Source organism: Oratosquilla oratoria, chromosome 2, assembly GCF_046742065.1.
Source record: "Oratosquilla oratoria isolate Oo_2021 chromosome 2, ASM4674206v1, whole genome shotgun sequence".
Lineage (NCBI taxonomy): Eukaryota > Metazoa > Arthropoda > Malacostraca > Stomatopoda > Squillidae > Oratosquilla > Oratosquilla oratoria.
Window position 1 is genome coordinate 192501 of NC_134778.1, and position 23268 is coordinate 215768.

The following is a 23268-nucleotide window of genomic DNA, read 5'->3' on the forward strand; positions in this document are numbered from 1 at the left end:
CCTTTCCTATCATATTCGCACCCAAGTATCTAAAACTATCCACTTCCTCCAGTCACTCACCCTTAATAGTCACTTCCAGCCTACTGTCATTCTCTCCCCTTGTACATCTCATCACCTTACTTTTGCCCACATTTCGCTTGTTTGCGAAAACGTCGTCATAACTCAAAATATCGAATTTTTCAGGAGAGGCATTTTAAAGTTTCAAAACGCTCTCAATATTATAAAAAGCCCTCAAACACCATAGGTGGAACATTTTTTGGAGCATCAAATACGCCTCTAAAGTTTATAGAAGTTGAAACAATCATAATCTTTACTAAGTCTAAAATATTTCTTGGAACAAGTTGGAACATGTAAGGTTATGTCATTGGGACATTTAGCACTCCCTAGCGGTCAATTTTTGAGCCACAGATATGACACTGTTACCAAAACAAATCCGTATTTGAAGATGAATATGCCTGTATAGATAACTGAAAAATTCAGTTTTTTGAGTTATGACGACGTTTTCGCAAACAAGCGATTTATCTTCAACTTCCCTCTTTCACACACCTTCTCAAACTCTGTCACTAACTTCCTCAATCGCTCCTCTGATCCTGCTACAAGCGCAGTGTTGTCAGCAAACAACAGCTGGCTCACCTCCCACTTTTCTCGATTTTCTTTAATCATCTCCAACCCCTGATCCACTACCCTTGCATTCACCTCTCGCACCACCCCATTCATGTAAAGATTGAACAGCCAGGGCAACATAACACATCCCTGACGAAGTCCCACCTTTACCTCAAACCATTCACTCCCTCCATTTCTAATCCTAACACAAGCTCTACTACTCTTGACTGCTCTCAACAGCTTTCCTCCCACAGTTCCTTCTTGTCTACCCTGTCGTAAGCCTTTTCCAGATCCATAAAAGCCCAAAAAACATCCTTACCTTTTCCTATAGCTTTCTCACATATCTGCCTTACTACAAAAATCTAATCTACACATCCCCTACCTGTCCTAAAACCACACTGTTCCTCACCAATTACTCCCTCTGTTCCTCTCCTAATCCCCTCAATCAGGACCCTCCCATAAGCCTTTTTTTTTTCCTGCCTTGCTACACCTACTGAGTGTAAGTGTAGTGAGGAAAAAAAAAAGAGAGAGAGAGAGAGAGAGAGAGAGAGAGAGAGAGAGAGAGAGATAAAGCTTAGAAAAACAAAAAAGAAAAATCCTAGAAATTGACAAATATATATCAAATGCAATATGTAAAAACACACGGGGAAGAAAAAAGATTATGAGAAAGACGATAGAAAAATGTAAGGATCAACCAAAACTATTATATAGATATGTGAACAGCAAATTGAAAAACGAGCAAGAAATAGAGAAACTACGACAAGGGAACATGGAACACAGAAGATAGAGAATTGGCTGAGGTCATGAGCAAACATTTCAAGTTGGTTTTCACTAGAGAAAAAGTATGGCACTGGGATGAAGGATGAGAAGTGATCTTTTTCCACATGGGGGAAAATAATAGCAACACGGGCTGAAGTAGTGGATCAAATAACAAGCCTTGATATCAGGAGATTGCACAGCCTAGATGGAATTGCATACTGGATACTAAAGCAGTGTAAAGAAGAATTAGTAGGCAAAATATACGATATAATAAATTCACTTAAGGAAGGAAAAATATCAGAAGACTGGAAACAGGCCAACATCATACCAGTAAATAAAGGAGGTAACAAGGAAGACCCAACAAACTACAGACCAGATTCCCTTAAAGTACTGCAGCCAAAATTTGTGAAAAAGTTATAAAGAGTAGATGGACAAAACCTCTGGAGGAGAACAACATACAAAACCTGAGACAGTTTGAATTCAGACAGGGGAGATCATATGCCACAAATCTGATCTGCTATTACTCAAGACTGTTAGATATAATACAGGAAAGGGATGGATGGGCTGATTGTGCTTTCCTAGATCTACAAAAAACTTTTGATAAATGCCACATAGAAAACTATTAAGAAAATTGAAAACCATAGGAGGAGTACAAGGTAAACTACTGGAATGAATGGAGGATTTCCTGCATGGAAGAAAAATGAGAGTAGTGCTCAGAGAAAGGTTCTGCTTGGGAAGAGGTGATTAATGGAGTTCCACAAGTATCAGTACTGGCTCCAATAATGTTTGCTAATTATGTGAATGACATGGATGAGGGTGTGGACAGTTACATGAGCTTCTTTGCTGATGATGTAAATTTGTTGAAAAAGTGAGCACTGAAAAAGACTGACTCAAAGTAGAGTGATCTGAACAAAATTTGGTAATGGAGTCAGAAGTGGGAAGTGGAATTCAACATCAACAAATGTAGTTTAATAGAATTTGGAAAAAGTAAAAACAGGATATCTGGATAATTTAAAATTGGTGAAAAGGATGTAAAGAAATTGGGATTTGAAAAAGACCTGGGAGTAATCATCACATAGGACATGTCCCCTGATTAATGGATAAACAAACTTGTCATAGAAACCTACAACTTGTGGAGGTCAATAAAAGTGGCATTTACTTAATTGGATGAAGAAATGGTGAAGAAAATATTAGGAAATAATGGGAATAGTGGAAACTAAATTAAAGTACTCCACCACCCAACACTGTGGGACAAGGTTTATACAACTGCTGGACAAAGAACAGAAAGGATAAACAGGGTGGTGGAGTATTGATTTTGACTAATAAAGATTTAAATGTAACAAAAATAACTGAAGGAAAAAATAATGTAGAATCAATTATGATACAAGTTGAAAGCAAACATGTGAAGAGTAGAAAATTTGATGTGCTGTATGTGCCCCCCAAAACACAGTCCTGGACAGAAAGTGATCATTCCAAAATATTAGAAGATACAAAATATGAATTGACTAATACACTGAAGGATAGGGGAAATACAGTAATTATGGGTGACTTTAATTCAAAAGAAAAATGTTGGGAGGAAGTGACAGTGAAGGGTGGAGAGGAACTCTGGGGCAACGTCTTGCTCGACATGACCATCGAATACACAATGACTCAGTGGATAAGGGAAAATACCAGATACAGAGGTAGTGAAGAACCATCAAGGCTGGATTTAATACTTACAACAGAGCCTGAAATTGTCGATAAAATTGATTACAAAACTCTGATAGGAAAGAGTGACCATGTACTAATAGAATTTGAGTTGAAAGAGCAAATGGATCAAAGCAGAAATGATAAACATAGAATAGGAAGACTAATGTACAACAAAACAAATTTTGAGAAACTCAAAAAATTCTTTCACAATGCGAACTGGGAAAAATTCCTAAATGAAGAAACAGGGATGGAAGAGAAATGGAATATACTAAAAGAAATTTACAATGAGGGAGTAAATAGATACGTACCACAAAAAAAAAAATAGAAAGAACATACATAAAAATCTGGTACAACAAAAGGTGTATTGAGGCTAAGGATAAAAGAGACAAAGCTTGGAAGAAATGGAAAAGAGACGAGAAAACAAGCAAATGGCAAATGTACATCAAACTAAGAAATGAATATGTAAAAATACGCAGAGATGAAAAGAGAAACTATGAAAAAAAATAATAGAAAAATGCAAGGAAGAACCCAAACTATTTGACAGGTATGTAAATGGCAAATTGAAGAACAAACAAGAAATAGAAAAGCTGCGCCAAGGTAAATATGAATATACAGAAGAACTGGAAATGGCTCAGATTATGAACCACTTCAAATCAGTATTCACAATAGAAAACTCACCTAACTGTGAGGAAATAGAGATATTCCCCTTAATGAAAGAAATAATTGTAACACAGAAGGAAATCAGCGACCAAATCAAAACTCTTGACGTCAGGAAATCACATGGTCTAGACGGAATTGCAAATTGGATATAAGGGAGGAAACAAGGAAGACCCATCAAATTACAGACCGGTCTCCCTGACAAGCACAGTAGCAAAAATTTGCGAAAAGGTTGTCAAAAATAGATGAGTTAAACATTTGAAAGAAAAAACTATACTGAATCTAAATCAATTTGGATTCAGACAAGGAAGATCATGTACAACAAACTTGATCTGCTTCTACTCGAGATTAATAGATATAATACAAGAGATAGATGGTTGTGCAGACTTGTGCCTTTCTGGACCTACAAAAGGCATTTGTTAAGTTACCACACAATAAACCAATAAGGAAGATAGAATCAATAGGTGGCATCTGAGGAAAATTATTGGAATGGATGAAAAACTTCCTGACTGGGAGGAAAATGAGAGTAGTTATTAGAGATAAATTCTCAAATTGCGAAGAAATATAAAGTGGTGTCCTGCAGGGATCAGTACTGGCCCCAATCATGTTTGCCATATACATAAATGACAAATTGGATATAAGGGAGGAAACAAGGAAGACCCATCAAATTACAGACCGGTTTCCCTGACAAGCACAGTAGCAAAAATTTGTGAAAAGGTTGTCAAAAATAGATGAGTTAAACATTTGGAAGAAGAAACTATACTGAATCTAAATCAATTTGGATTCAGCCAAGGAAGATTATGTACAACAAACTTGATCTGCTTCTACTCGAGATTAATAGATATAATACAAGAGAGAGATGGTTGGGCAGACTGTGGCTTTCTGGACCTACAAAAGGCATTTGATAAAGTACCACACAAGAAACTAATAAGGAAAATAGTCAATAGGTGGCATCAGAGGAAAATTATTGGAATGGATGAAAGACTTCCTGACTGGGAGGAAAATGAGAGTAGTTATTAGAGATAAATTCTCAAATTGTGAAGAAATGTAAAGTGGTGTCCTGCAGGGATTAGTACTGGCCCCAATCATGTTTACCATATACATAAATGACATGGATGAAGGAGTAGAGTGTTATATGAATTTCTGTGCAGACAATGCAAAAATACAAAAAGTAAAAACTGAGGATTGCTACACATTATGACAGTGCATGTTGAGAAAAAGGATTGTGGTACTCCCCAAGGCAGTCGTAGCTCCTCTTGGGGATCGGTGCCACCTGCATAGAGCCGGTGGCCAGGGCTGGTTGCCGCCGTTTGGCCCCCAACTCTTGGGGTTGGGGGGTGGTCCCATGACGTAGACGCTGTATCACACACACATACTCTCTTCTCTTCCTCCACAATCACCAAATACCAGCCTCCGGAAAGATATTCATAATCATATCACTCACCGCTCCATTAACACACTGAAAGACAACATACTGCTGCATGCCAGACCCCCTGATATCCACCCTTCTGAATCCTCTCTCCCACGAAAGGATAGAGTCCACCTGGCCAGACTGTGGTGTGGCCACCACCCAGCACTTCTAAGCTACCAGAAGAGGCTGGATGACCACATTGTGAACAGCTGCCCAGGATGTAACACTTCACCCCATACCATACAACACATAATGGAAGACTGCATTATACACAATCATGCACGCAAACAACACAACATACACCCTATAAAGGATTTGTGAAAAAACCCAGTTTTGGCTATGGCATTCCTTGGGGAGACGGGACTGCTTGGACAGACAGTCTATGGAACGACAACAACAACAGCAACAACTAATTACAACTAGACTTGGACAAGTATGGAAATGGACTGGAAAGTGGGAAGTGAAATTCACTATCAAGAAATGTAGTATAATGGAATTTGCAAAAAGTAAAAACTGAATATCGAGAGATTATAAAATTGGTGAAGAATTCAAAAAAGCAAACTCTGAAAAGACCTTGGAGTGATGATCAGCAGACATAACACCGTATAAGCATATTAATAAAATAGTTGGAGAAACCTACAATTTATTGAGGTCAATAAAAGTGGTATTTGCCTATTTGTATGAGGAAATGATAAAAAAAAAAAATTAACTACACTAATAAGACCAAAACTCAAGTACACAGCAACACTATGGACACCCAGTACCAAAGAGAATATAAATTAGAAAGAATACAAAGAGCAACAACAAAACTGGCACCAACTCTTTCCAAAATGACGTATGAACAAAGACTGTCCAAATTAGAATTGCCAACTCTGGAACAAAGAAGGGAAAGAGGAGACCTGCTATCTTTAGAATTATGAAGGGAATGGAAATCATAGATAAGTATGACTTATTGAAATGGGACAAGAGAAAAACAAGAGGACATGAAAATAAAATAAAAAAAGATAATTACAGAAGAGATCTGAAAAAAAAAAAAAAAAAAAAAATAGCTTCCCACACAGAGTGACAGATTCCAGGAACAAATTAGACAAAGAAACAGTCTGTGCAAACACTATTCAAGATTTTAAGAAAAAACTTGATGCTGAGAGATACAAAGATGGGTCACCACGAGCATAGCTCCCTTCCTGTATAATACAACTAGGTTCATACAGGATGAAGGACAAAATTTCAATAAAGAAATCAATGAAATCCACAGGATAGGCAAATATTCAATAGAAAAAAAAACATAGACCTCTGTAAATAAAACTAAGAACTCAAATGATAGCAGAGGAGATATTATCAAAAGCAGTTAAATTGGCAAACTGTGAGAAATTCAAACATATATGGATACAAAAGGAAATGAGTGATGAGGAAAAAGAGAGACAAGCTCTCAGAATTGAAGCCAATGACAGAAATGAGAAAAGAACAGAGACGGAAAAAAACGAGTATTTTTGAAGAGTGCTGGACTTGAGACTGAAAAAATGGAAACTTAAACCAAAAAAGGAAGGATAATATGGAACTAAAAGTGGCATACACAAATATCGACAGCATGATCTCTAGAATCAACGAACTAAATGACTATCTAGAAATGGAAAAACCTGACATCATGGGAATTGTGGAGACAAAACTGAAAGGAAATATATCAACAAGCATAGTGGGGCAAGGTCTATACAACCACTGGGTAAAAAATAGAACAAACAAGCAGGGAGGAGGTGTCATGATATTGACCAAAAAGGGTCTAAATGTGATAAAGATAAATGAAGGCCAAGGCAATGTAGAATTAATTATGATCAAAATTGTAAACAAAAAGATGAAAGGCAGAAAAATTGTAGCAGTGTATGTACCACCAAAAACACATGCTTGGTCAGATAGCGAACATTCTAAATTACTGGAAGACACAATGAATGTACTAAACGAGTTACTGAAAGAGGATGGAAACATAGTAATCATGGGCTATTTTAATGCAGAGGATATAATCTGGGAAGAAATGATGGTAAAAGGGGGAGAAGATCATTGGAGCAACATCCTACTAGATATGACCATCGAATACACCCTAACACAGTGGGTTAAGGAAAATACTAGATATAGAAACAATGAGGAACTGTCAAAACTAGACTTAATATTAACTTCTGAACCAGATATTGTATTTAACTAGTATTTTGTGGGAAGGGGAGCTACACTTTTGGTGTCCCACCTTTGTATCTTGCAAATGGAGTACAAAATACCAATTGGAAAGAGTGACCATATACTAATAGAGTTTGAATTAAAAGAACAGAACAATGTAGGTAGGAACGATAAGCATAGAGAAGGAAGATTAATGTACAACAAAACGGATTTTGAGAAACTAAGAAAAATTTTCCAAAACACTAACTGGGACAAATTCTCTAAAGAGGCTAGGGACAAAAGAGAAAGTTGTAGTGAGGCTAGGGACAAAAGAGACAAAGCCTGGAAAAAATGGAAAAAAAGACAAAAAAAACATCCAATGGTAAACATATATAAAACTTATGAACGAATATGTGAATATATGCAGGAAAGAAAAAAAGAAATTATGGAAAAGATATAGACAAATGTAAGGATCAACCTAAACTCTTTTACAAATATATAAATTAAAAACTAAAGGATAAACACGAAATTAGTGAAATTGCGTGAAGGAGATAAAGAATATAGATGATACAGAAATGGCAGAAGTCATGATCAGACATTTCAGTTCAGGTTTTACAATCAATCAATCACAATCTTGGGAAGATAGAAAACAAGATCACCCAAAATGAAAGAAATAAAGGTAACACAAAAAGAAATAAGAGATCAAATAAAAACCTAGATGTCAGGAAATCGCATGGACCAGACGGAATTGCGAATTGGATACTGAAAGAGTATATAGACGAACTGCCAGACAAACTATACAAGACAATAGACTCCTCACTCAAACAAGGAAAGGTACCACAAGATTGGAAAGATGCAAACATAGTACTAACATATAAAGGAGGAAATAGGGAAGATCCTACAAATTTTAGACCAATATCCCTTACAAGCACAGTAACAAAAACATGTGAAAAAGTCATCAGAAATAAATGGACCAAACACTTGGAAGAAAATAAGATAGTAAACCCTAAACAATTTGGCTTTAGAAGTGGAAGATCGTGTACCACAAACCTAATTTGCTTTTACTCGAAATTGAGATAATACAAGAAAGAGATGGCTGGGTAGATTGCGCCTTCTTGGATTTGCAGAAGGCATGTGATAAGGTACCAAAAAAAAATTAATAAGAAAAATTTAAATAATAGGAGGAATACAAGGTAAGCTGCTGGAAATGGATGAAGGCCTTCTTAATTGGAAGAAAAATGAGTGGTACTTAGAGACAAAAATTCAAAATGGGAAGATCTGAAAAGTAGCATCCCGCAAGGCTCTGTATTGGCTCCTTTAACGTTTGCCATATATATAAATGATATGGATGAGGGAGTAAATTATTACATGAATTTCTTTGCTGACAATGCCAAATTACTTGAGAGTAAAAATGGAAGGTGATTGTAGATCGCTGCAAGAAAACCTAGACAAAATATGGGAATGGAGTAAAAAATGTGAGATGAACTTCATCATCAAGAAATGTAGCATAATAGAATTTGGAAAAAGCAAAAATAGAGTATCGGGTCAATACAAAATTGGAAACAAAGAAATCAAAAAAGTCCATTCAGAAAGGGACCTGGGAGTAATCATCTCAAGCGACTTGACACCTGATAAACACATCAATAAATTATTTGGAGAGACTTTTAACTTAGTAAGATCAATGAAAGTGGCCTTCGACTACATAGATGAGGAGATGGTAAATAAAATAGTGGTTACACTGATAAGATGTACTGTAAACTAGAATATCCCCCAACATTGTGGGCACCCAGCACAAAGAATAGCATAAGAAAATTAGAAAGAATCCAAAGAGCAGCAACAAAAATGACACCTATACTGTCAAATCTGACATATGAACAAAGATTGGGGAAGTTACATCTGTCAACACTGGAACAGAGAAGAGAAAGAGGTGATTTATTGACCATTTACAGAATTATGAAAGGGATGGAAATCCTTGATAGAGATGACTTATTAAAGTGGAACAGAAGAGAAACAAGAGGACACAAAAAGAAACTAAAAAAGGACACTTATAAAAGAGACCTGAAAAAGAATAGCTTATTTGGATTCAGACAAGGAAGATTATGTACAACAAACTTGATCTGCTTCTACTCGAGATTAATAGATATAATACAAGAGAGAGATGGTTGGGCAGACTGTGGCTTTCTGGACCTACAAAAGGCATTTGATAAGGTACCACACAAGAAACTAATAAGGAAAATAGTCAATAGGTGGCATCAGAGGAAAATTATTGGAATGGATGAAAGACTTCCTGACTGGGAGGATAATGCGAGTAGTAATTAGAGATAAATTATCAAATTGGGAAGAAATTAAAAGTGGTGTCCCGCAGGGATCAGTACTGGCCCTGATCATATTTGCCATATACATAAATGACATGGATGAAGGAGAGTGTTATATGAATTTCTTTGCAGATGACGCAAAAATGCTAAAAAAAGTAAGAATGGAGGAGGATTGCAACTCATTACAACGACTTGGACAAGATCTGGAAATGGACTCAAAAGTGGGAAGTGAAATTCAATATCAAGAAATGTAGCATAATGGAATTTGGAAAAAGTAAAAACAGAATATCAAGATATAAAATTGGTGAAGAGGTCAAAAAAGTAAACTCTGAAAAAGACCTTGGAATGATGATCAGCAAAGACATGACACCAGACAAGCATGTTAATAAAATAGTCAGAGGTCAATAAAAGTGGCATTTGTCTATTTGGATGAGGAAATGATTAAAAAAAAAATTAACTACACTAATAAGACCAAAACTTGAGTATGCAGCAACACTATGGACACCCAGTACCAAAAAGAATATAAAGAAATTAGAAAGAATACAAAGAGCAACAATAAAACTGGCACAAAGTCATTCCAAAATGATGTATGAACAGAGACTGTCCAAATTAGAATTACCAACTCTGGAACAAAGAAGGGAAAGGAGACCTACTATCTATAGAATTATGAAGGGAATGGAAATCTTAGATAAGAATGATTTATTGAAATGGGACAATGAAAAAACAAGAGGACATGAAAAGAAACTCAAAAAAGATAATTACAAAAGAGATCTGAAAAAGAATAGCTTCCCACACAGTGATAGATACCTAGAACATATTAGACAAAGAAGCAGTGTGTGCAAACACTATTCAAGATTTTAAGAAAAAAATTGATGCTAAAAGATACAAAGATGGGTCACCATGAGCATAGCTCCCTTCCCATATAATACAAGTAGGTACATACAACTAGATAGATAAAGAAATAAAGAAATGTAGTATAATGGAATTTGGAAAGAGTAAAAACAGAATATTGAAAGATTACAAAATTGGTGAAGAGGTGAAAAAAGTAAATTCGGAGAAAGATCTCGAAGTGATGATCAGCAAGGACATGACACCGAATAAGCATATTAATAAAATATTCGGAGAAACCTACAATTTTTTTAGGTCAATTAAAGTGGCGTTTGCTTATTTGGACGAGGAAATGATAAATAAATTCTAACTACACTAATAAGACCAAAACTTGAGTACACAGCAACACTATGAACACCCAGTACCAAAAAGAATATAAAAAAATTAGAAAGAACACAAAGAGCAACAACGAAACTAGCACCAACTCTTTCTGAACTGATATATGAGCAAAGACTGTCCAAACTAGAATTACCAACTTTGGAACAAAGAAGGGAAAGAGGAGACTTGCTGACTATCTATAGAATAATGAAAGGAATGGAAATCTTAGATAAGAATGACTTGTTAATATGTGATAACGGTAAAACAAGAGGACACAAAAGAAACTAAAAAAGGATAGTAACAGAAGACATCTGAAAAGGAATAGCTTCCCACACAGAGTGATAGATACTTCGAACAAATTAGGCAATGAAACAGTATGTGCAAACACTATTCAAGATTTTAAGAAAAAACTTGATGCCGAGAGCTACAAAGATGGGTCACCACGAGCATAGCTCTCTTCCCGTATAATACAACTAGATAAAGAGGAGACTTGCTGACTATCTATAGAATAATGAAAGGAATGGAAATCTTAGATAAGAATGACTTGTTAATATGTGATAACGGTAAAACAAGAGGACACAAAAGAAACTAAAAAAGGATAGTAACAGAAGACATCTGAAAAGGAATAGCTTCCCACACAGAGTGATAGATACTTCGAACAAATTAGACAATGAAACAGTATGTGCAAACACTATTCAAGATTTTAAGAAAAAACTTGATGCTGAGAGATACAAAGATGGGTCACCACGAGCATAGCTCTCTTCCCGTATAATACAACTAGATTAATACATATTTTGTAGTAGTGAATCAGGTGAGGAAGTGGTTTCAAAGAAAACAGGAAGGCAGTATTGCAAAGGAAGATAAAAAGGGTGGAGTAATGTTTGTGGTGAGAAGTGACCTAAAGGTGGGGGAAGCATATCTTAGTGAAGGCAAGGTTGTAACAGTTCACTTAAAGATTAGTACTAAAGGGCACAATAAAAGAGACTTCATGGTGCCATATGTTACCCCCAAGACAAGAACTTGGAATGAAACTGAATACGAAGAAATTATATTGGATACAGCTCTTTTCCTAGAGAAGAATATTGAACAAAGCAGTAACGTAGTCCTTATTGGAGATTTTAATTGTGGTGAGGTCACCTTATGATTACAGTATTCAGGTCATTAAAGGGAATAGATTGTATTGACAGAAGATATCTCCTGATTAAAGATGGGAGGGCTTTAAGAGGTCATAGGAGTAAATTGAGAAAGGTTACATGTGTAAAGGATGTGAAGAAATACAGTTTTCTATATAGATTTACATATTTACCTAGTTGAAATATACGGGAGGGGAGCTATGCTCGTGGTGACCCGTCTTTGTATCTCTCCGCATCAAGTTTTATCTTAAAATCTTGTATAGTGTTTGCACATACTGTTTTGTTGTCTAATTTGTTCCATTTATTTATCGCTCTGTGTGGGAAACTGTTCCTTTTCAAGTTTTTTCTATAACTATTTTCAGTTCTTTTCCGTGTCTCATTGTACTGTTGTCCCACACTAACAGGTCGTTCATGTCTAAAACGTTGGTAGGTTCAATTTGGATAGTCTTTGCTCATATGTTAGTTCGGCAAGAGTCGGTGCTAGTTTGGTTGTCACTCTTTGTAATCTTTCTAATTTCTTAATATTCTTTTTGGTACTGGGTGTCCAAAGTGATGCTGCGTACTCAAGTTTTGGTCTTATTAGTGTAGTTAGTATTTTCTTTATCATTTCTTCATCCATATAAGCAAATGCCACTTTGATTGACCTCAATAAGTTGTAGGTTTCTCCGAATATTTTATTTATATGCTTATCTGGTTTCATGTCCTTTCCAATCATCACTCCAAGATCTTTTTCAGAGTTTGCTTTTTTTTTTACTTTTTCTTCCCCAATTCTGTAATCTTTTGATATTCTGTTTTTACTCTTTCCAAATTCCATTATACTGCATTTCTTTATATTAAATTTTACTTCCCACTTTTGAGTCCAATTCCATATCGTGTCCAGATCTTGTTGCAATGAGTTGCAGTCCTCTTCCGTTTTTACCTTCTTAAGTAATTTTGCATCATCTGCAAAAAAATTCATATAACACTCCACGCCTTCATTCATGTCATTAATGTATACGGTGAACATGATCGGGGCCAGTACTGATCCTTGTGGGACACTGCTTTTAACTTCCCAGTTGGAGAATTTTTCTCTAATTACAACTCTCATTTTCCTCACAATCAGGAAGTCTGTCATCCATTCCAATAATTTTCCTCTGATTCCACCCTTTGACTCTATCTTATTTATTAGTTTCCTATGAGGTACCTTGTCGAATGCCTTTTGCAGGTCCAAAAAAGCACAGTCTGCCCATCCATCTCTTTCTTGTATTATGTCTACTAATCTTGAGTAAAAGCAGATCAGATTTGTTGTACATGATCTCCCTTGTCTAAATCCAAATTGATTTGGGTTCAGTATAGATTTTTCTTCTAGGTATTTAACCCATCTGTTTTTGACAACCCTTTCACAAATTTTTGCTATTGTGCTTGTTAGTGAGACTGGTCTGTAGTCAGATGGATGTTCCTTATCACCTCCCTTATAAATTGGTACAATGTTTGCCTTTTTCCAGTCCAATGGTACTTTTCCTTCTTTAAGTGAGAATTTAATGATATATTTTGTCAGTTAATTCTTCCATACATTCTTTCAGTATCCAGTTTGCAATTCCGTCTGGGTCATGTGATTTTCTGACATCAAGGGTTTTTATTTGGTCACTAATTTCTTTTTGTGTTATGTTTATTTCTTTCATTGCTGGGGATAATTCTCTCTTTCTATCTACACTGTTAGGCGAGTTTTCTATTGTGAATACTGATCTGAAGTGGTTGTTCATAATTTCAGCCATTTCCAGTTCTTCTGTATATTCCTTTTTATCTTGGCGCAGTTTTTCTATTTCTTGTTTGTTTTTCAGTTTTCCATTTACATATTTGTAAAATGTAAATGACTTTAGAATAGCTTAGAAGGTGATATAGGCCATCCTCAAACAATACATGAGTTCAAATTTAAATATAATTGGAAATCAAGGATGTATATTTAATTGGAACCATACATGAATTTGAGTCTAGGTTATGTTACAAAGTTAAAGAATAGGTTACAGGGCTCAACAAATGTTGCTCCTCTGTATAGTACAACCAGGTAAATGCACATACAGATTGGTAAATACATATATAAAGTGACAGAGCTTGGGAAGGTATGTGATAGGAAGTTGAAAATGAATGCAGTGATGGGATGTACAAAATGGTTAGCTGGATTTCTAAATTACTCCAGGACTTTTCTCATAGATTATATTTTGATTGTAAAATGAAACAACAGACCTTTGGATACCTGAATGAATTTGATGTAATATACAGAAATGCTAATGTCTTTTTGAAATCCAATCACAGTACCTATACTTTGGACTATCTGTCTATGCCATGATGTTATTTACATAATGTTGTGGATATCAGTTACTATTTGTATTAAACTCTATCAGTCAGTCATGTTTTAGTAACATGGTAAAGAATATTAGTTGATGCTACAGTGAATAACCAGGTCCAGTTACAGTATTACAGAGAATGTGGATGCCTACCATTTGAAGATGCACAGGAAGTGAACATAACAGATGGGACAAAATTTGTTGATACAGTTCTTCTGGAAGCACTGGGAGGCACTTGTCCCTATAATTGTCAACATATTTTCATCTTCTTATGTGGATCTGGTATCTTCATGTTCTTCATGTTCATCCTTGAGATACCAACCCTGCAAAGTACTCTCAGGTAGGAAGAATGGGTCATTGAGAGGACCAAGGGTACAAGTGGGATGGAAGAGGAGCTTTGAAGATGGTGAGTAGGGAGAAAGAAGGCTTATAAATGATACACAGACACACACAACATTATCCTGGTGCAGGCTTGGTTAACTGTGGGAAGATATTTTATGTGATATGGTTGAGGCAGATGTTATATCAGCCCTCTGATTTGGTGGCATAAATTCTAGATATTGGCCCTATGTGAGAATACTTCATTAATCTGACAGAATAAAGTATAGATATAGGCATCACTTAAACCAATTAGATATTCAAGAAGATTTAGATAAATTACAGCAATGGTCTGAAAAGTGGTTAATGAAATTTAACATAAGTAAATGCAAGGTAATGCACATAGGTAAAAATAACAGTAAGTACGATTACAAGTTATTCGGAAATTTGTTAATAAAAGTGGATAGTGAAAAAGATCTCGGCATAATTATCAATAATGATCTCAAATCATCCAAGCAGTGTATTTCAGCCTCTGAGAAAGCAAATAAGATTCTAGGACTGATTGCGCGATCTCTTGATTTCAAGCTATATAAATCGTTAGTTTGTCCACATTTGGAATATGCTGTTTCCGTATGGTCACCGAATCTCATTAAAGACATTGACAGACTGGAAAAAGTACAATGGCAAGCCACAAAACTGATTCCAAATATAAAAAATAAATCATACAAAAATAAACTAAAACATATGAATCTATTTTCCCCTAAAAAAGCGTAGACTCAGAGGTGACTTGATACTGGTCTTTAAAATTCTAAAGGGAATTGACAACATCAAAAGTGACAAAATTTTCACACTGAATGAGAATCAGACAAGAAACAATGGTCTCAAACTGTCCGGAAATAGATTCAATTTGGAAGTAGGTAGAAACAACTTTGCCATCCGTGTAGTTAATGAATGGAATAAACTTTCTGCACAGGTAGTGCAATGTAGTTCAGTTCGAAGCTTTAAGAATCATTTAGATAAACACCTAAGCAAGATGCTGTAATGATTATAATTTATTTTATATTTGTTTTTGTTTTGTTATCATTTGTCTGTTTGATTTTCATTTATTATTAGTTATGTCTATTATTATTTACTATTTACCTGTTTGTTTATTATTTAACTATATGTATTATGTATTTTATTTGTTATTTACATTATTATAGTTTTTATTTATTAATTTATTATTATTATGATTTTTTTCGCATCCGACCTAGATATGGACCAAAAGGTCTTCTGTCGGCATGCTCCGCCTTTGTAATCCTTTGCATCAAGAATTTGCCTCTCAGCCGAGAAAATTGCTTGTCACTATGCACAAGATGAAATATGCTAATGTCTTCAAAGCCACTTTCAGGACCAGCTTGTCCAGTTAACCATGGTTAAGTACTTTTTTGTAAGATTATAAGTTAGGTAAGACAACAAACAACACAAAGGTGAACTTGTAACATGAATACACAACAGCATACCCATTTCCAACAAAAAAGAAGCTAAAGGAACACTAACAAACAACACAACTGAAATAATTACAATCCAAAATCTGATATAAAATTACTCTTATCATAAATGTTTACTTACCACCCAACACACCCGCCAACATGGGGGGGGGGGGCTCCCTCAACACCAGCTGCTGAACTTGTTTAACTCACATACTAGTGGATGACATTAATCACTCCACCCAATTTGGATAAATGCACAAACAATAGAGCAAATAAGAAACAATACTAGAACATCTTCCCAACTTAAGCATATTATCCTAGCATCCATCTCATAGTGAAACTGCATCAAGGGAATGATGAATATATAGAAAATGTAGAAATGGCTGAAATTATGAACATTTTAAATCTGTATTCACAATTGAAAGTTCACAAAATTGGGATGAAGGACAGAAAGATCCCCCCAATGAAAGAAATAACTGACACAGAAAGAAATAAGGGACCAAATAATAAACCTTGGTGTCAGGAAATCACGCAGTCTGGATGGAATTGCAAATTGGATATTAAAAGAATGTATATATGAACTAATGGAAAAAAATATTGTACCAATATATAAAGGGGGGAAAAGGAAAACCCAACAAAATATAGACCGGTCTCCCTTACAAGCACAATAGCAAAAATATGTGAAAAAATTATCAAAAGTAGATGGATTAAACATCTGGAAAAAAAAATATACTGAATCCAAAACAGTTTGGCTTTAGACATCATGATATATTGCTTGAGTAATGGTGGGGCATGAGGAAAATATCTGGGCATTCCTGCAGAGAAGTGCTCTGAGTTTCTCCCGCATCTCTCCTTCCAGTGATGACAAAGATTTCTCCAATGCTTCACTGGTGTTTGATCTGCCAAAATCATAAAAGAAGGTTAGATCCCCGATATCTGAATCAAGGCTCCTGTCAGTTCGCTCTGTCTCAACCATGGCAATCGCTTCTTCCTCTACTGTTCCCTTGAATTCTTTCAGAAGGTTAACCACTTCCATACGGTGACGCCTACGTAGGCGGCATGAGGAGCAAGTGGGTACGCGATGATGCCAACGTCGGCATTTTGATTATATTGTAGTCGTACCTACATAATCTCCATTCTCTCTAAACTGGCTTCATCATATTTTCTATGGTTATCAAAATTCACGGGTAAAAGAGAACGAACGATTGAGCACTGACTTTATTTTTTATAATGCGATTATTATGATGCAACATCGCACGTTGGGGAGCTAATGCTGCCAGACGTGCGATGTGCCCCAGAGTGAAGAGGTTAATATGTGCTTGTTGCGCCCCAGACCTCCTCATTGGGTTTCTCAAAACATAATTATGACCCCCTTTTCTCTGAAGCACTTTGAATGGTCCCTCATAATTTGGATTCAATGATGTTTTCTGAGGGGACAGCACAAGCACATATTCTCCAACTTTTAGTTCCCTCTTAACTGATTTCCTATCATAATAACCCTTATAATTACCCTGCACTATTTCGAGGTTTCTTTTTGCTATTTGCCTGACCTTCTTTAACTTCTCGAAATTGGTACCCACTAACCTGGCATACATGGTACTTTCCCCTGGGGTTTTTGACAGTAGTTGGTCATACAGGGAGGCAAGGGGCTCCCTTGGGGTTCTACCAAACATCAAATAAAAAGGAGAAAAACCTAGACCTTCATGTACAGTTATTCTAGTGGCATGTAGTAACAAGTCTATGCCTTCATCCCAGTCCCTATCAAATTCTAATGGAAAAAAATACAAGATAATTGATTACTCAAAGAAGGAAAGGTAACACAAGATTGAAAAAATGCAAATATTGTACCAATATATAAAGAGGGGAAAAGGAAAACCCAACAAAATATAGACCGGTCTCCCTTACAAGCACAATAGCAAAAATATGTGAAAAAATTATCAAAAGTAGATGGATTAAACATCTGGAAAAAAAAATATACTGAATCCAAAACAGTTTGGCTTTAGACATCATGATATATTGCTTGAGTATTGGTGGGGCATGAGGAAAATATCTGGGCATTCCTGCAGAGAAGTGCTCCGAGTTAATCCCGCATCTCTCCTTCCAGTGATGACAAAGATTTCTCCAATGCTTCACTGGTGTTTGATCTGCCAAAATCATAAAAGAAGGTTAGATCCCCGATATCTGAATCAAGGCTCCTGTCAGTTCGCTCTGTCTCAACCATGGCAATCGCTTCTTCCTCTACTGTTCCCTTGAATTCTTTCAGAAGGTTAACCACTTCCATACGGTGATGCCTACGTAGGCGGCATGAGGAGCAAGTGGGTACGCGATGATGCCAACGTCGGCATTTTGATTATATTGTAGTCGTACCTACATAATCTCCATTCTCTCTAAACTGGCTTCATCATATTTTCTATGGTTATCAAAATTCACGGGTAAAAGAGAATGAACGATTGAGCACTGACTTTATTTTTTATAATGCGATTATTATGATGCAACATCGCACGTTGGGGAGCTAATGCTGCCAGACGTGCGATGTGCCCCAGAGTGAAGAGGTTAATATGTGCTTGTTGCGCCCCAGACCTCCTCATTGGGTTTCTCAAAACATAATTATGACCCCCTTTTCTCTGAAGCACTTTGAATGGTCCCTCATAATTTGGATTCAATGATGTTTTCTGAGGGGACAGCACAAGCACATATTCTCCAACTTTTAGTTCCCTCTTAACTGATTTCCTATCATAATAACCCTTATAATTACCCTGCACTATTTCGAGGTTTCTTTTTGCTATTTGCCTGACCTCCTTTAACTTCTCGAAATTGGTACCCACTAACCTGGCATACATGGTACTTTCCCCTGGGGTTTTTGACAGTAGTTGGTCATACAGGGAGGCAAGGGGCTCCCTTGGGGTTCTACCAAACATCAAATAAAAAGGAGAAAAACCTAGACCTTCATGTACAGTTATTCTAGTGGCATGTAGTAACAAGTCTATGCCTTCATCCCAGTCCCTCTCAAATTCTAATACAAAGGCTTGAATCATACGTTTTTAGGTTCCATGGAACCTTTCGAGACTTCCCTGACTCTGGGGGTGATATGCTGATGCGATCACATGTTTTATCTTGAAGCCTTCCAGGGCTCCTTTGAATATCCCACTTAAAACGTTAGTGTCTCTATCACTCTGCACCTCCCGAGGCATACCCATCTTACATACATACATACATATACCAAGGCTTTTTCCCCCTTCCAAGGGAGGTAGCCAAAATGGGAAAGGCATAAAAACACTCCCACCCATTTCATCCCTAAATACACTCCACACCCCTCCCGCCCTTCCTCTCATCTGAGCACCTCCTGGATGACGGGTCATCCCTGCACCCTGCCCACCGCCCTGGGTCAGAAGCAGTGTCGCAAGACACAGTACATCCACAGCAAGGCCGCTTCATTTAATCGGCGACCCCCCCTCTCCGTCCCCCTTTGCATATAAGGCGAGGACGGGGAGAAATCCCTTCGGGCTGCGTCAAAATTTACTCACACATACTACCCCACCCCCCACCCCCCGCCCATTCCTCCTCATGCAGTCACAACATCATCCATATACAACCATTCTCCACTCACCTCTGTCTTCCGTCCTCTCCCTTCCTTCCTCAACAGACATTCCCCTCTTCCCCAAAGCCCCCTTCACCCCATCCATCCACCTCATCCTAGGACGTCCCCTCATGTTCACTCCCTCCACATCTGCCTTCCATACCTCTTTTACTAGTCTTTCTTCACTCATTCTTTCCATGTGTCCAAACCATCCTAATATTCTTTCATCAACCCTATCTCCCAAATCCTTTTTCACCCCTGTTCTCCTCCTCACCTCCTCATTTCTCACTCTATCCAGCCTAGTAACCCCCACCATACTTCTCAGACACCTCATCTCAAACACATTCAAACTCCTTCTCTCTTCTCTTATGTTCCACGTTTCTGCCCCATACAGTGCTGTTGGCACAATCACTCCTTCATACAGTCTCCTCTTCGCATCCATTCCCAAATGTCTATTCCTCATTACACTCTTTAAACCACCAAGGCATTTACTCGCTTCTCTCAATCTACATTCTACCTCCACCTTCACTCCACCTTTTCCTGCTACACTTGCACCCAAGTATCTAAAACTATCCACTTCCTCCAGTCGCTCTCCCTTAATGTTCACTTCCAGTCTACTGCCACTTTCACCCCTTGTACATCTCATCACCTTACTTTTACCCACATTTATCTTTAGCTTTCTTCTATCACATACTCTCCCAAACTCTGCCACCAGCTTCCTCAATCCCTCCTCTGACCCTGCCACAAGCGCAGTGTCGTCCGCAAACAACAGCTGGCTCACCTCCCACTTTTCTCCATTTTCTTTAACCATCTCCAATCCCTGACTCACTACCCTAGCATTCACCTTTCGCACCACCCCATCCATGTATAAGTTGAACAGCCAGGGCGACATAACGCATCCTTGACGAAGTCCCACCTTTACTTCAAACCACTCACTCTCTCCATTTCCAATCCTAACACATGCTCTACTACTCTCATAAAAACTCTTAACAGCTCCCAAAAGCTTTCCTCCTATCCCATAAATCTGCATAACCTCCCACAGTGCCTTTCTGTCTACCCTATCATAAGCCTTTTCCAGATCCATAAAAGCCCAAAAAACATCCTTCCCCTTTCCTATAGCTTTCTCACATATCTGTCTTACCACAAAGATCTGATCTACACAACCTCTACCCGTCCTAAATCCACACTGTTCCTCACCAATTACTCCCTCTGTTCCTCTCCTAATCCTCTCAATTAAGATCCTCCCATAAGCCTTCCCTACTACAGTCAACAGGCTAATCCCTCTGAAATTACTACATTCACACTTGTCCCCTTTTCCCTTGTAAAGAGGAACTATACAGGCACTACTCCAGTCCTCCGGTACTCTACCCTCTCTCCAGCAAACATTAAATAACCTCACCAACCAGTCCACCATCACTGAACCTCCCTTTTTCAGACATTCTGCATGACATCCATCCAGACCAGGTGCCTTACCTGCTTTCATTATCTTTACAACTGCCTTCACCTCATCCATCCTTATTTCTCCTCCATTCTCCTCACTCATCACTCTCATTTTCTTCGCATTTCCCACTGCAGCTATCTTTCCTTCCCTATCCTCCTTCACATTCAGCAACTCCCTAAAATATTCTGCCCATCTTCCCCTCACTGCCATCTCTTCCATTATCAACTCTCCATCTGTACCTTTTACCTTTTCTTCCCTACTTGATTCACCTCCTCTTCCTCTCTTAATTTCTTTCCAAAACATCTTTTTATTACTTTCAAAATTTTCTGTCATACTCCTACCCCATTTCACATCTGCTCTCCTCTTTGCCTCCTTTACCTTTTGCTTTACTTCTCTTTTCTTTTCTTTGTACGTCTCATATGACTCCCCTGTCCTCTTTTGTAACCAATCTGTGAATGCTCGCTTCTTCTCTTCTACAACCTTCTTTGTTTCCTCATCCCACCATTCACTACCCTTTCTTCTATTTCCCCCTGTCCTTCTTGTTCCACACACCATCCTTGCACACTTTAAGACTCCCTCCTTGAACCATCCCCATTCCTCCTCCACACCCATCTCTGCTCTATCCTTTACTCCCTCCCACTCCTCCTTCAGCTTCTTTTCGTACTCCTTCTCCTTTTCCTTTTCATTCAAGGAGTTCACTCTAAGAACCTCCCTACCTTTTGTCCCTTTCCTCCTTCTCCATCTATCCTCCACTCTCAGCTTACCTTCCACCAAAAAATGATCTGATATTCCCCCACCCTCTCCCCTTAGCACATGTACATCCTTAACTCTTCCTATCATAATCCTATTTACCACTACATAATCCATTAGCGCTCTATCTACCACCCTTCCCTCCACCACCCTCTCCCATGTGTACTTATGCTTGACTTTCTTCCGAAACACTGTATTTGCTATCATCAACTCTCTTTCTAGACACATTTCCACCATCAACTCTCCACTATGATTCTTTCCTGGAACTCCACACTTCCCAACCACTCCATCCATTGGACCATTTCCTACCCTAGCATTAAGGTCTCCCAGTACTATTACATTGACATTTCTTCCTAAACCCTCTATGCACTCATTTAAATCTATCCAAAAGGCCTCCCTTTCTTCCATGCTCTTCTCACTGCCCGGCCCATATGCACTTACAAAGACCCACATCTCCTTTCCCAGTTTCACCTTCATCCACATTATCCTTGAGGAAACCTCCTTCCACTCCACTACCCCTTTACCTATCTCCTCACTTACTAGAATAGCCACCCCTTCCCTCCCTCGCCCTCTCTTCACTCCTGATAACCTCCCACTTACACTCCCAAACTTACACTCGCCCTTCCCTTTCAACTTAGTTTCACTCAAAGCCAACACATCCAACTTTCTTCTCACAAACTCTCGTGGGAGAGAGGATTCAGAAGGGTGGATATCAGGGGGTCTGGCATGCAGCAGTGTGTTGTCTTTCAGTGTGTTAATGGAGCAGTGAGGGATATGATTATGAATATGTTTCCGGAGGCTGGTATTTGGTTATTGTGGAGGAAGAGAAGAGAGTATCTGTGTGTGATACAGGTTTTTGGGTGTTGTTTTAATGTTTCTTGGTGTGTGTGGGTGTTCTGCTATGTAGTGTAGCGGGTGTGATGTGTTTGTGGTGGCTGCGGCAAGTGTTTGTGTGCCTCTCATGTCGAGGTGGTCCTTGACTTTGAGGACTTTTGTTTCATGGTGTAAATGGTCTGTAGGTGTTGTATTTGTGCAGCCTATAATTGTTTTTAGGGCTTTGTTTTGTATGATTTGATGGGTGTTGTGGTGTGTCTCACTGAGATTAGGAGCCCATGCAGGACTCGCATAATTCATCACTGAGCGTATGCATTGTGTGCCAAATGCATAGAGCCGGTGGCCAGGGCTGGTTGCCACCATTTGACCCCCAACTCTTGGGGTTGGGGGGTTGGTCCCACGACATAGACACTGCAGCTCCAGGACCTCGTCAAGGAGTTTGAGGACCTGGTGCATCATGAGAGTTACCTGCCACAGCAGGTATTTAATTGTGATGAAACAGGGCTCTTTTGGAAGAGGATGCCTAACAGCACCTACATTACTGCTGAGGAGAAAGCTTTGCCGGGGCATAAGCCTATGAAAGATAGGCTTACAGTGATGTGCGCTAATGCGAGTGGCAACTGCAAAATCACGCCAT

The 23268-nt window shown here is 38.0% G+C and overlaps 1 protein-coding gene across 3 annotated transcripts in view; it reads left to right on the forward strand.

Annotated features, from left to right (window-relative positions):
- The window catches only part of LOC143036742 (solute carrier organic anion transporter family member 4A1-like), a 332110-nt gene that overhangs the window by 173805 nt on the left and 135037 nt on the right, over window positions 1-23268 (forward strand). Inside the window, exon 9 of one of the 3 annotated variants that reach the window (XM_076204441.1) lies at window positions 14368-14579. The exons of the other annotated variants lie outside the window; for them this stretch is intronic. Coding sequence (XP_076060556.1) covers window positions 14368-14579 — 212 coding nt within the window. The remainder of the gene's footprint in view (window positions 1-14367; window positions 14580-23268) is intronic. 3 annotated transcript variants of the gene reach the window in all.